Source organism: Pollicipes pollicipes, unplaced genomic scaffold (genome assembly GCF_011947565.3).
Source record: "Pollicipes pollicipes isolate AB1234 unplaced genomic scaffold, Ppol_2.1 Scaffold_4740;HRSCAF=5597_pilon_pilon_pilon, whole genome shotgun sequence".
Lineage (NCBI taxonomy): Eukaryota > Metazoa > Arthropoda > Thecostraca > Pollicipedomorpha > Pollicipedidae > Pollicipes > Pollicipes pollicipes.
This window is the reverse complement of record NW_023596545.1, coordinates 17,722,949-17,735,809: the sequence shown is the minus strand read 5'-3', so window position 1 is coordinate 17,735,809 and position 12,861 is coordinate 17,722,949. Positions and strand designations below refer to the sequence as shown.

Below are 12,861 nucleotides of genomic sequence, written 5' to 3'. Positions count from 1 at the left end.
TGCATGATATTTTTGTGGTTCGAAACCCCACCACCCCTCACTGGCTATGCCTGAACAGCACCTGAGCGCAATGGATGCCGTGCCTCAGACAGACCTCGCCTGGCAACGGCCGCTCGCAGCGTGTGGGGCGACGCCTCCCAGCGCCGATTATCACGGGCAGATCATGCATCGAGGACGTGCGGTTCGGCGCGCGACCCTGTTGTGTCTAGTCTGGAGCGTCGTCACGGGCCTCTGGCGCCCTGCAGACCACAAATCCATGTGCATGAGCCGCGAGGCCATCGGATCGGCCCTCGGCAAGGGTGCTGCTGATATCAGATGCCGCAGCTGCCGGCGTCATTTGCATGCTATGGCGCCGTCGCTGGGGTACGACGCCTTGGCTGCAAAGGTGCACTGATGTGGTCACATTGAGCTCAGAGCTCCCACCGAACTTTCCTGTATAATGTATTTAGTTGCGATTTCTGGCAGTGAAGAGGAAATTAGATACTTTTGCGACAAAGAAGGGTATCGTGTGAGGCATCGACAGCTAGTAGCTACACTGAATGCATTTTTTTGTTCATAGCTCTTCACGTACTTTTAACATCGAGATGGGTGTAGATCAAGCATGCGTTGAGCGTTGTCATTTCAGTCATAGAACTGTTAGTTCTACTGAAATGCTTGGGACCGAATTTTCATTGCTGGAACTGCTGTTTTTGCAAACATGCTTTTACTGTGTGCTGTGCATGTTCAAATCAATCGTTCAAAATTTTCAACACTATGATCTGCGACAACCACTTCACGGAAGCACTTCAACGAGCTAGCACTGGTCGCTGGCTTCGCATATAGCGAAGACGGCCGTAATCGGTGCGCCAATCAAAGATGGCAGGTGGATATCACGTGCTGCATGTTTCTATCAGGCTCTTGTGACGAACGACACCAGGGGTCGCCCCATTCACTATTGAAGTATTACGTCATAAGTCATATGACAAGATAAGAATCTGAGTACATCGATGACTTGTCGTGGACACATCGACTTATGGGTCACATTCGGGCGAAGAAAGATATATTTTTATTTGGCTGAAGATCAGACAAATGCCTACGTCATGCCAGCTCACCGGGTTCGGTGCAAAGCGAGGGAGAGCGTAAAGTACGGTACGTGAACCGGCTAAGGTTTCCTGGAGGCAGAGGCAAGTAAAACAAAAACAGTGATTCCACATATTCACTTGTTCAATACAGACTGAGACATATACGCACATCCATATACAATACGGTGCGGTGCGTGGCGTTTATCAGCGGGGAAGTAAGCACGCGAAAAATAAAGTGCGAAGTAACCGTCGGGAAGCAGGGCTCGCGGAAGATAATGTGCATAATAGCATGATGCTACTGCAGGAGAACTGCTGCCCTTGAGACCGGTTTGTACGCTGTTCTGCATACTGATGTAATAGGTCACCCAGGTACGAAGTACCACCTTCATACCACACCCAGGTACGAGGTCCCGCGTTGATCCAATACTTCTCAAAGATACTGGTCGAACTTTGCAAGAATTTGGACCCCAACTCAGACACAGGTGGCTACCATACATGAACGGAAGATCACAGGTGTGTTATTCCGGTCCTCTCGCTCGCTGTCATGCAGCTCTTCTAATCGCAGAGAGCAGCAGACGCAGTATACGTCACTGGGTCAGAGGCCCTGCAAGAATATAAAGCAACGCATAAGGATCTTTGCCCTTCAACCAAGATCTATCATACATTATTAATACCCTGTGCAACGCTTTGACTCGAGGAGACGGACATATCTTGATGATTTGCTGATGGGGGTGCTGTTTTCCATCTCTTTTTCGGGTCGCGGTATTTTCATAGTGCTCGCTCTTGACCTAACGGTATACTTTCAAGGTAAAACGCATGACTAGGGTCATTTTTTCTGACTATCCAGTGAATACCTGGGAACAATTTGAACGCGCTTGAAATTGGGAACTTTTCCTAAATACCTTGGAGTACAGTTTGAATCGCAGTAAGGTGCTGACATCATGTGGTGTCTATTATGCTCGAAACAAGTTGAGCTGTGTGGGAATCATATATAACACTGAAATAGGCCTGTGAAAGCCTAAACTTGGAAAACCCAATGCAACAATCCTCTTGTCATCTGGCTGCTAACCGATCACCCAAAACATTAGCCACCCTCAGATTACGCAGGAGTGTAGCTAAGCCCTCGTGCCCGTACATTGAAAACGTTTTTATTGAATCCGTCTTAATGTCATATATCATCTTCTCTACAACGACAAAGTTTTGAGGGATTTTGGGCAAACTGTCGACTTGATATCTCGTGGTCATTTTTTTGTTCTGTGGCGTAGAAAAAAGGGATCAGGCATGCAAACATGCTGCCGATGTTTGTACCCATGCTTACTATCATACGCAACAGCCGTTTTTAGATTGCTATCTGTCAAAAAGTGTATCAAAGAAAATACAGCTTTTTACCGCGGACTGGTCTACATACCCAGCTTAGTGGCAGCTAACCACGCACAACTGCTCGTCGCTTGTTGAAACTCGCCTCACTAGACGTCGGAACGAGAGACGGAGTGTTTGGAGCCTAGTTATCGGACAAATGTTTCACCTGACCCCCGCGGCGATCGGCGTGGGGGGGAGTGTTTGGAGCCTAGCTATCGGACAAATGTCTCACCTCAACCCGCGGCAATCGGCGCGGGGTGAGGTGTTTGGAGCCTGGCTATCGGACAAATGTTTCACCTCAACCCGCGGCGACCGGCGCGGGGTGAGGTGTTAAGAGCCTGGCTATCGGACAAATAATGTTTCACCTCAACCCGCGGCGACCGGCGCGGGGGAGTGTTTGGAGCCTGGCTATCGGACAAATGTTTCACCTCAACCCGCGGCGACCGGCGCGGGGTGAGGTGTTTGGAGCCTGGCTATCGGACAAATAATGTTTCACCTCAACCCGCGTCGACCGGCGCGGGGGGAGTGTTTGGAGCCTGGCTATCGGACAAATGTTTCACCTCAACCCGCGGCGATCGGCGTGGGAGGCGTCGACAATAAATGAATTTGATGCTGATGGAGTCGCTGAACCCCAAACATTGCTAAGAGACGTAATTTTTTACTCACCAAGCAGGCACACCCTACCCGACGTCGTAAAAGGAATGCTCCGCATTTGAAGATAGTAAGATAAACATCAGATATGATGAGAAAAGCTTACTTGTAACAATCGGTAAGCTTTCAGGGCTCAAAAACGAATCTAAGTAGCACAAATTCAAAAATGTGCTCCATAACATCATTGTTTGATGGCGTCATTGAGTGGCTTTATGACGACAGCAATACCTGGCAACATCTGGCAGTCAGACCTAAAAAATACCTCGAAACGCACGAAAGCTGACGCCTACCAGCCATTCTCATCGCGGGCGCTGTGTTGGGTGACGGAATAATGAATTAATTGTTTGTGGATTTTTTGTCTTGGTACCGGTAGTAACAGAAGCTTTGGCGGGCTGTTTTGACATACGTAACGTGGCGATCTCAAGTTTTTAGGGCGGATTATTAATATCAAAGCATGATATGTTGTGAAGACTGTCACATAGCGTCATGAATCTCTTACCGAAACCTGCCAAGGACTGTTGATGTCAATATTACATTGTCGACTTATCCTTGCCTGCAGTGCTGAAGTCCTGACATTGATATCATGTGATGTGCACGGTAGTTACTTTCTTTGTTATTTGTGACTGGAAATGCAGCTGTCTGCAAAAATTAATAAATACGTAGCATTGCTATGAATTAATTGCCAAAGCATTGCTAATTCTGTGGTAAAGATGGTACGGTCGAGCTACCAGGAATGCTTTTCCTGCTTGGGATTATTTATGCAATTACGGGTTAACCCTGATATAACCATTGTGGTGCAACATTCTTCTCGTTGGTGATAGTTCTTTGGCGTTGTCAAATCAGTTATTACCAGTCATTTATAAACTATAAGCTGTTATCTCATAGGGTTGACACAGAGTACTCAGCCAACGTAGTACTTTGTGTAATGGCACGGTTCAACAGCTGTACTGTGGTATGACATAATGAACAATGATGCGGGTTTTGTACTGCAATCGGTGCTGACTTCATATAATACATTTCATCATGAAAAGATGGCTCAAGCATGCATTCTTTTACGATCTCCGCATCTGACATACCACTGAACAAAAACACATGATACAATATAGAAATCACTTTCAGCAAGGCACACAACCAATAAGTGACATCCCTTGCACATCCTGTCTTGGGAGTCAGCAAAACATAGGTGACCAAGGTGCAAACACGTCTTCTGCTTCCACAGCCATGCAACATGCTGCAGCCATCAGGCTGCTTCACTCAAAAATATCGTTCACACTAGTAATAACAGACGTATAAGAAGAAAATATTATATGCAGTGAAATCACACTGCGAACCTGCTGACTTTGCACAACGTTGGAGACAAAACAAGTGCATGCAGGTATGGTTAGATGGACGAAATGCAAGGAAATGGTGAAGCTGCCGGTGCACACAAGGCTCATGATAGAAATATTAGTAAGCGCTATCCAATAAACCAGCAGCAACACTTCTCCATCTTTCTCAGCACCAAGGATCTCACACAAGTTACATTCACTATGAAAATGATGATTCACAGGCGGTGCTTGCCTGCATACAAAATTTGTTAAGACGGTCTTAGGTGCATCCATTACAGTACAGCATTATGCTGTCAGAATTCTGAAGTGAAAGACAATTTTGCAAATCATTATCATGTGAGCTTATACCAAGCATGTGCACTAATGAGCTGTGGCGCCATGTCCCTACTTTCGTAATGAATTGCCGATATAATTACATGTAATGGCTTAATTACATGCTGTAGTACCTCCAGGAGCAGGAGCAGGTACAGGTACCTCCTAATAGGCTCAAAACATTTTCAAGATTATAATGAAGTAACAAATTACCTTTGAACACCCCTGCAACATGGGTGTTGGTGTTTCTTTCAGTTTGCCGACTCAGTGCCTTGTCATGTTGGAACGCAAACCTAAAGATAGAGGCAGCTACCAATATATCACATTTTATTCCGAGTCATCAGATATAAAGAATACCAGAACAGTGTTCGCTCTCAAAAGTACAAACCTCGCACACACTCCCCGTCGCATCAAGATCGGTGCAAGCCACTAGCACACACCACCAGTGATCACACCCGTTTCAAGCGCCTGATTCGCACTCTGATGTCAAATAAGTGTGATCCCACACTTGCACAACCCGCGGGACTATCAAACTGCAGGTTTTCTCGCAAATTACGCAAATAATTCTGATTGTAACACGTGACCTCCCTTCAAAACGAAGTCCCAACGGGGGCTCATGGTAATACACCTCAAGAGGTTCTTCTTGTAAGGACGCCATTTTTGTTGAATATTTAAATGCACCATTCAATGCGTGTTAAATACCTAATGAAATATATAGGTGAAATCTCTAATATTTCCCTAATTACATAATGCCTTGCTGTTTTGACTATAAGCAGAAAACGGCCTGTAATGTAACGGCAATCCTTTGACGTTTCTGTGACATCAATGCCTAGTTGACTTTGAAGTATCTTCTAATAAACTTACAAGTACAACAAACTGTACTTGTAAGCCACCATTAGATAGGCAAAGACAAGATGATCAATATTAGAAAAATATCCCCAAGATAGAAACCAATGCAGATCGAATCCTAATAAATCAAAGCTTGACCAGATTAGATTGAGAACGAGTTAGGTTGGTAAGAAGTTGATGTTAACGCAACAGCACATTGTGTCTAACTGCTCTCACGAAGGCGAGGTGTATCGTAATTTTGCTCTTTTACGTACAAACCCTATTTTGCAACCATATCGACCGCTATGAGGCGGGGTCGGTTTTTTCATTTCAAGACTTCCTCGAGTAAGATTTTGTGCTTCAGAACAAGCTGTAAGCATATCTAAATCTGGCATAGAATTCTGCATCACGGGATCGCGATGTGAAGTCAATGAATGGCTACGGAGGAGAACATTAGCAATAATATACATTCATACGAATAACCATACTCATATCGGCAAAAGTGTGGGACATGTGTACAGACGGGAAGCCATTTTCGAAAGCGTCCTCACCAGAAAACAAAAACAGAGGGTGCGTTTTCAAAGGGATGATGTCAGCCTCAGGAACCGTGGCAAAAGGGTGCATAAAACGAGCTGCACTGTGTAGACGAGTGTACCGGCTACAGAGCATTACCAGGTCTAATCATGCTATGACCCTTAGGCTAGGTACTAATCGACGTAAATCGACCAAGATCACATTTTGTTAAAATGATCTCCGATGCAACATACTCTGGCTAAAACCGGAAAAGAGTGGGCCAGACATTTCCGTGGCCTCGGGGCGTGTCGAGGCGAGTCGATACATTAGCCCGGTCTCTCAGGCTCCTGAGGGAGCCTGCGCCGGCCGCCTGCTCCACAAAATAAATAGCTCGTTCTCTCTCAAACGTTTCCAATTTATCAGTGCGTCAGGGTGCCGGAGTGGGTGCATTCTGGAAGCAGAAGTGACGTCGCTTGGCGCCGCCGTCCGGGCGCCGGAGTGGGTGCCTTCTGGGAACGCAAGTGACGTCGCCGCCTGACGTCCAGCTAGGGACTGGGGCACACGGAGGGGGGGGGGGGGGAGGGAGGGAGGCGGTAGTAACCCGTTTAGCTGATGGCCTGATCATGTGAACTTTCGGGCCGCACAGCTTCTACGGAAGCATGGTTATCACGTGCATGCGTCAGTTTCACCTACGGTGTGTGAGAAGCGCGTTCTGTGCGCGGGTAACCTGCGTAGATATAAATGACGGATGCATCCCACATACAGTCCTTGGGGGTTAAACCCTAATTCCTGACGTCAGTCCATGGCAAGGATGAAAAACGATAATTTTGGAATTGTTTTGGTCGCTATGTTATTCCGCCACCCTTGCCCTGGACATATGATATATGGCCCCGTTATACACAATAGGAGCCTGTTAACACAGAAAGTTACCGCAATGCTCAACTCTCATCATATTTTGTAGCTGTCTTATGGAATGACTTCTGTCAGGACATGAATGAACCGTTCTGGCATTTTATGATAAGACATGGCCAAGGGGCATGCGCGGAGCAGAATAATCCCCCTAGAGACAAGGCTTTTTAACCCTTCCGAACAAACTCGTCTCTCTCAACATTATTGGGAGCTGCGGGTAACAGCAAAACTGTGGTCCATGAGTCATTTAAAACATTGTTGCCGTGTATGGATTTGTTTGTTGGAAATCAGCGCTTTATCCTGACCAAGAGCACTTCCAAGATATTGAGTGTCTAACGCTGCGTCTTATCAGCCGATATCAACGTTTGTAGATCACTTACCACGACACGTTAGTAATTTAGTTGCCGCCTCCTGTTGCTTTAACTCGGGTTGCTTTAAAAGCTTTAACAGTTGTTGCTGTTGCTTTAAAAGCAGCCCGAGATTCGTAATTCATGTGGTATGGGTCTGCACTATGACATGAAAGCATAGCGAGAGTAGCAAGGTCATTGTAGAAGACAGTCCTCTCTTTTCCCACTTCACACATTACCGGACGAATCAACGTCGTCTCCTGACAAAATGGCCAACATCCTGGCAAAATGTTGTGTTTTTCAACAATTTGACCCGATGGGTGCTATGCTTTTTTGCTATTTTAAATAGGCAAAGCAAAAAATTATCTGCCCCAAAGTTACGAAGATCTGCACACTTCAGCGATTCCGTTGTAAGCTGCACCATGCTCGCGGTAGAAAACTTCCTGCCTCCTTCGCACAGCCCTGTTTTTTTCAGCTGAGTGAAACCAACAATCGGGCCCTGCGGAGCTTGGAGCCGGCGCTTCGAGGAATCACCGCTGGCGGCGCCACTGTCGAGGTGGCCGACCCGCCCCGCCTGTTGGAGCTCATGCCATGGAACACATTCCATTTCTACCGCTACGATGGTTCGCTGACCACACCCGGCTGCCAGGAGGCCGTGACTTGGACCATTTTCCTTCAGCCGCTCAAGGTCACCGCGCGGCAGGTGGGTGTTGCTGGCCGAGGAGTGGACGTCTCCAGGTCATCCTGAGAGAACCTCGTCCCATATTTTCACGTCCTCACGCAGAATGTGCGACGCGTTCAAGAAATCGAGGCCACAGGCACTACGTTTGAGCCCGAGAGCCACAAGACTCTGCAGCAAATATATTTCTGACAACTGTAATGACACTCGTCTGTATTTCGCACTCGCACACATACAGCATCATGTGCACCAGGAAATCGGCACCTCAGCTAACATATTCTTCCATCAAAAATAACAGTAAAGGAAAGTCTCCAAAAACCTGCCAGGCCCGATCCTTTCTGAATTTCAACTCTTTCAAACATCACGGCAGGATTCATGGCAAGATTTCGAAAAGCGGAGAGCACGCCCCTTCCCTTGCCATTGCAGACTGGTGCTGTGCAGGATATGTAGCTTCCCTTTCTTAATAAACACTGTGGTGATATGCTCAGACTTGTCGGATGCTTCACTGATCGCCTGAATTATTTGGCAACGGCCGTTGGACATGGCAGAAGGTGAAATCTGAAATATCAAGAACAGGAAAGTGTTGCGTGTTCAGCTACACTGTAAGTCGATAATTGGACTCACCGCACAATGAGCTCACGTAGTATCATATTTCGCACGAACTATGATCCTAGTATATATATATATATATTATATATATATATATATATATATACATATATATATACATATATATATATACATAGATATGCCCTACCAGTTTTTCATGACCGCTCCACCATTGCCAGACATTTTTAAAGTCACAGGCTGGTAAATGAGACCAGGGAAATTTACTTCAGGCCTTTCACGAGCCGGTGACAGTCGAATAGATCCTGAGACTGCAGGCGAAGAAAGAACCCTAGTTATCGCTCGCAGACATCCGTGTCCCTTAAAGTCATACAGAAGTGAGGCTAAAATATGCACATCCCATGACACGTTCATGACAAGACCACTCCGTGCTTCCTTCTCATTGCTCTGTGTGATAACGGCAGACACCCATGTTCTACATAGCCATAGGGTCCATTGCCTTCCCATGGTGTCCCGCTCGCCGGCCTTAACACGCCGATCATATTCAGGAATGCCGTGCTGCGCAAAAGAGGTTTAGATTTGGCACGCGGTGAGGCGCCTCTTGTTTACACCCATACGTATCAGCAGCCTGCCCATGCTCCGCACGGTGCAGGAATATGCCAGCGCCCTTGATATGCCCTTGTACGTGATGCACTACTGCTAACCGTGGCAGCGGACGCGGGCATGTCTTCTCGCACACCTGCCACCTGCAAGGCCGTCACGTACTAATGCTTACATTTTTGAAGCATGAAGTGCGCAAGTAAGTTCAATGACAGGTAACGAGACCAAACTGAATCTCGACAGCATCTTGCGCTCGCTTGTCGTAATAATGACGTGCTTGAGCCCTTGCACGGTAATATCTGCCGATTCGATTTCAGAATAGGCCCCTCTCGAATCAAGCAAGCTCCAGCGAAAAGTTCTTAAAAATTTGTTGGATGAGCCACGTCATAGCCGGCACACAGTACGAACCTTGCTCCCACTTCGATCCAGCTCATCAAATCCCGGTTTCTGTGCGCGCAGTAGGGCATATGAGGTTCACATATATTTACTTTCCACTGTGCTGGGATGTGGAGATGCATCTGCGCCAGTTGTGCACGGTCCGCAGGTTTATGACGAGGAGGACGGCTGGAGTGAGCACGAGGCCCGTGATTGTGGCATGCTCCACAGACATGTGACTCTTTTCCCTTCTGCTGACCCGTGACCGCGGTCTGTTCTGCTCACTTGCGACCCGTGGTCTTCTCTGCTGGCCCGTGACCGCGGTCTGTTCTGGCGACCTTTGTCTCCTCTGCAGGCCCGTGACCGCACAGCGTCCACTCATGTCTCGCCGCAGGTGGAGCTGTTCCGGGCGCTGCGCGGTGGCCCAGCACCGATCGGCTTCAACTACCGGCCCCTGCAGCGGCGGTACAACCGGGCCGTGTTCCTCAGCGCGCCGGCAGCAGTGCCTCGCAGCGTATGGCGGGGCCAGACCACCGTCGAACAGACCGGCAGCTCCGGCCGCCCGCTGGCCGGCTCAACGACCCTGCCATTGCCGCTGTCGCTGCTGATGCTGATGCTGCTGGTGCTGAAACTAAGGCTGGCGGATTGCTGACCAGCACCAGTCTGCTGGGAGCGTTGGAGAACTTCGAGGATGTTGTGATGCTGCTGCTGCGAGTGGCTGAGCTCATATGCGCCAGCTGCTGGCCACTTCAAACTCTTTGTGTCAATTTTGTCAGCTTGCTATTTACCCTGGTGCACGTCGCACGGCGGTTGGCCATCATCCTACCGGAGTTTTTTCACCTTCGCTCTAAGAGGGGGTGATCAGATGCCTCCCTAAGACCTTGACACTAAGCAACTTACAGCCACGAGGAAAGGGGCATTGACAAACTGACGTCAAACTGCATCAGGTAGGTACTTGTTCATGTTATTTTCTTTTAGCGCCAACAAAGCAGCACTCCACTAACGAGTGAAGTCGTTTAATTTAAGATACAATGAATACACAGCCTACAGTAGTATGAACATAGATTAAAGATGAAATTTCCCAACGCTAAGTGATAATGCTACAGAGTTAACACGTACTTGATCACATAACTAAAAATGTCAAAACTATCATGAATGATATCCAAGCTAGTGCCGCTCTCTAAAAAAAAGCGCGAGGTACAGCGAGCGGACTTCGGGTGCAGGTCGATGGAGGCGGCGCAAGCAAAGAGAAAGAGTTTAACAAGATTTTAGAGCCAACTTTACCTTGGAAGATGTTTCTCGGAAAGAGTAGATCGTGCAGCACTCTTCGTACTGATGGGGGATGGGATTTTGAATCGAAACAGAAGGCTGTCGTAAGGAGGAGAAGCTGTTTGCCGGAGAATGTGTAAGTAAGCAACCAAATAAGAAAATTATGCTGCACTCGTTCGACCCGCACTGTGTAGGCATTGGCCGCCCCCATCCAGGCCACGCTACAATATTTTAAAACCGATCCTTCTGGTGCCGACTTGCAAGTTCTGAATGAGGAGACCAAGCGCTCAATTGCCCCACTGACTAAGTCAGATACATTTGAAGCGAACGTTAGTTTGGTATCCGGCGTTACGCCAAGGTTCTTAATTGTATACCAATTTTCAAGCTCAATTACATCGATAATATTATTGGTCTGGGCGCGAGCATGTCTGAGGATCGTCGTGAACGTTTTACATTTTACATGGTTGAGGGTCAGTCCCCACCTGACCAAACATACTACCGGATGATCGAGATCGTTCTGCATATGCATGTATGTAGAATTATCTCGAACATTGTATGCTTGAGCAATGGTGAAGGTGATCTTTGAAATGCAAAATCAGGCTAAATGGGCCAAGTTAGCGCTTTGTTTGACACATTGAATTCCTGAAAAACTAAGCATGCCATGAAAATGTCAAAGGTAGTATTGAATAGTTCTCGAAAACCTCTCTCAGATGTGTATCAGCGAATACCGACACATGTGACCCGCTGTAGGTTACGTCATTTCAAAGGAGTGGAAGCGTTTATTGCATTGTTCCATTTGACTGTGCGAAATACTAACCAACCTACACCAATGACGAGAACAGGGTTAGAAAAGCCTTAGAGCGCAAAGCCTTACGGCCTTGCGAAGGCCGTAAGACTGTGCCGTTTTTGCCTAAATCGTGACTTTTACAAAATCAACCTAAGCCACAAATGTCGAAGTTTGGACTAGCTTGACCTTGGATGGCCTAGCCTTGCGAAACCACCGGAACGTTTGTGATGCGATACAGAGTTACATAGATCAAACGGTGATGTATAGAGAGCCTGTGGAGTGCAATTCCTGCGAAAAATAAGGGTAATTTGTCATTCTTTTAGCACAATTTTACCGCCATGACATAGTCATGAACATAATCATTGATGTGAATCCTTCCACGCGGTGGTTTTTATGACCTCAGTCAATGCGTTTGCATGATGCTGCAAAATACAAGGCAAGGTATTACGAACTGACATAGTAAAAGTACAACATGGCGCTTCTCAGGGTGCTCACTATGAACACATGTACACAATACACAAGGCAAATGCACAATACAACCATCACAAGTGCAGTGCTATGATATCAAGCATTGCTTTCCCCGGTGGCCGGCTCTGCACACCTGGCGTTCCAGGATGCTGCTGCTTTGTACGCAAACTCGCCAAGCTTCGGCGCGTCGACACCTCTGGAACTGTAGTATCCCGGCCGCCGCTGCACGGGCGTCGCACATTGCATAGGCGCAGCGGACAACATGCCTGATATAGCTGGGAGACACTGGCTGTGGTGCAGAGCTTTCTGTACCTGTGCACAGTCGTGGCGGTGCACCAACTCCGCCACCCTTGACAGCCAAGCTCTAGTAGTGCTGGCGGAAGCGGACACTTGGGGCTCCTCCCCAGACAGAAAGGCAGTAATGGAACTGTGGGAAACTCGGGCCTGGACTGGGAGTTTGAGGACGTCGGATCTAAAATGATGTCGGAGATCGTGGAGGGATGATGGGATGGAGTTACACCGACAAACCACCATTGATACATGCAAGTCTCACGTCACATGCGGATCGAGGAGTGCGCCAAACAAGTCAGCGATTTTACTTCGATGCATATCTTGGATGCATTATATCAAAGAAGAGGTCATAATGAGTGAATTGTCGGAGTCGAACGCTTCAAATGAAATTGGGCTCCTCCAGAGCATGTTAAGACATTTCTTACATAACATTCTGCCCTTTGCCTTCGTCTGTAACGCTAGGGGCTAAAACGCTGTCGGGTTTAAAACACTGACAATAGTACTGGCCTCCCGTAGT

The 12,861-nt window shown here is 47.5% G+C and overlaps 1 protein-coding gene across 1 annotated transcript in view; it reads left to right on the top strand.

The window, feature by feature from the left end:
• Positions 1 to 12,855, top strand: part of LOC119098476 (putative carbonic anhydrase 3) — a 36,159-nt gene extending 23,304 nt beyond the window's left edge. Inside the window, exons 6-7 of the mRNA XM_037221399.1 lie at positions 7,784 to 8,011; positions 9,924 to 12,855. Coding sequence (XP_037077294.1) covers positions 7,784 to 8,011; positions 9,924 to 10,181 — 486 coding nt within the window. The 3' untranslated portion in view covers positions 10,182 to 12,855. The remainder of the gene's footprint in view (positions 1 to 7,783; positions 8,012 to 9,923) is intronic.
• The last annotated feature ends 6 nt before the right edge of the window (positions 12,856 to 12,861 follow it).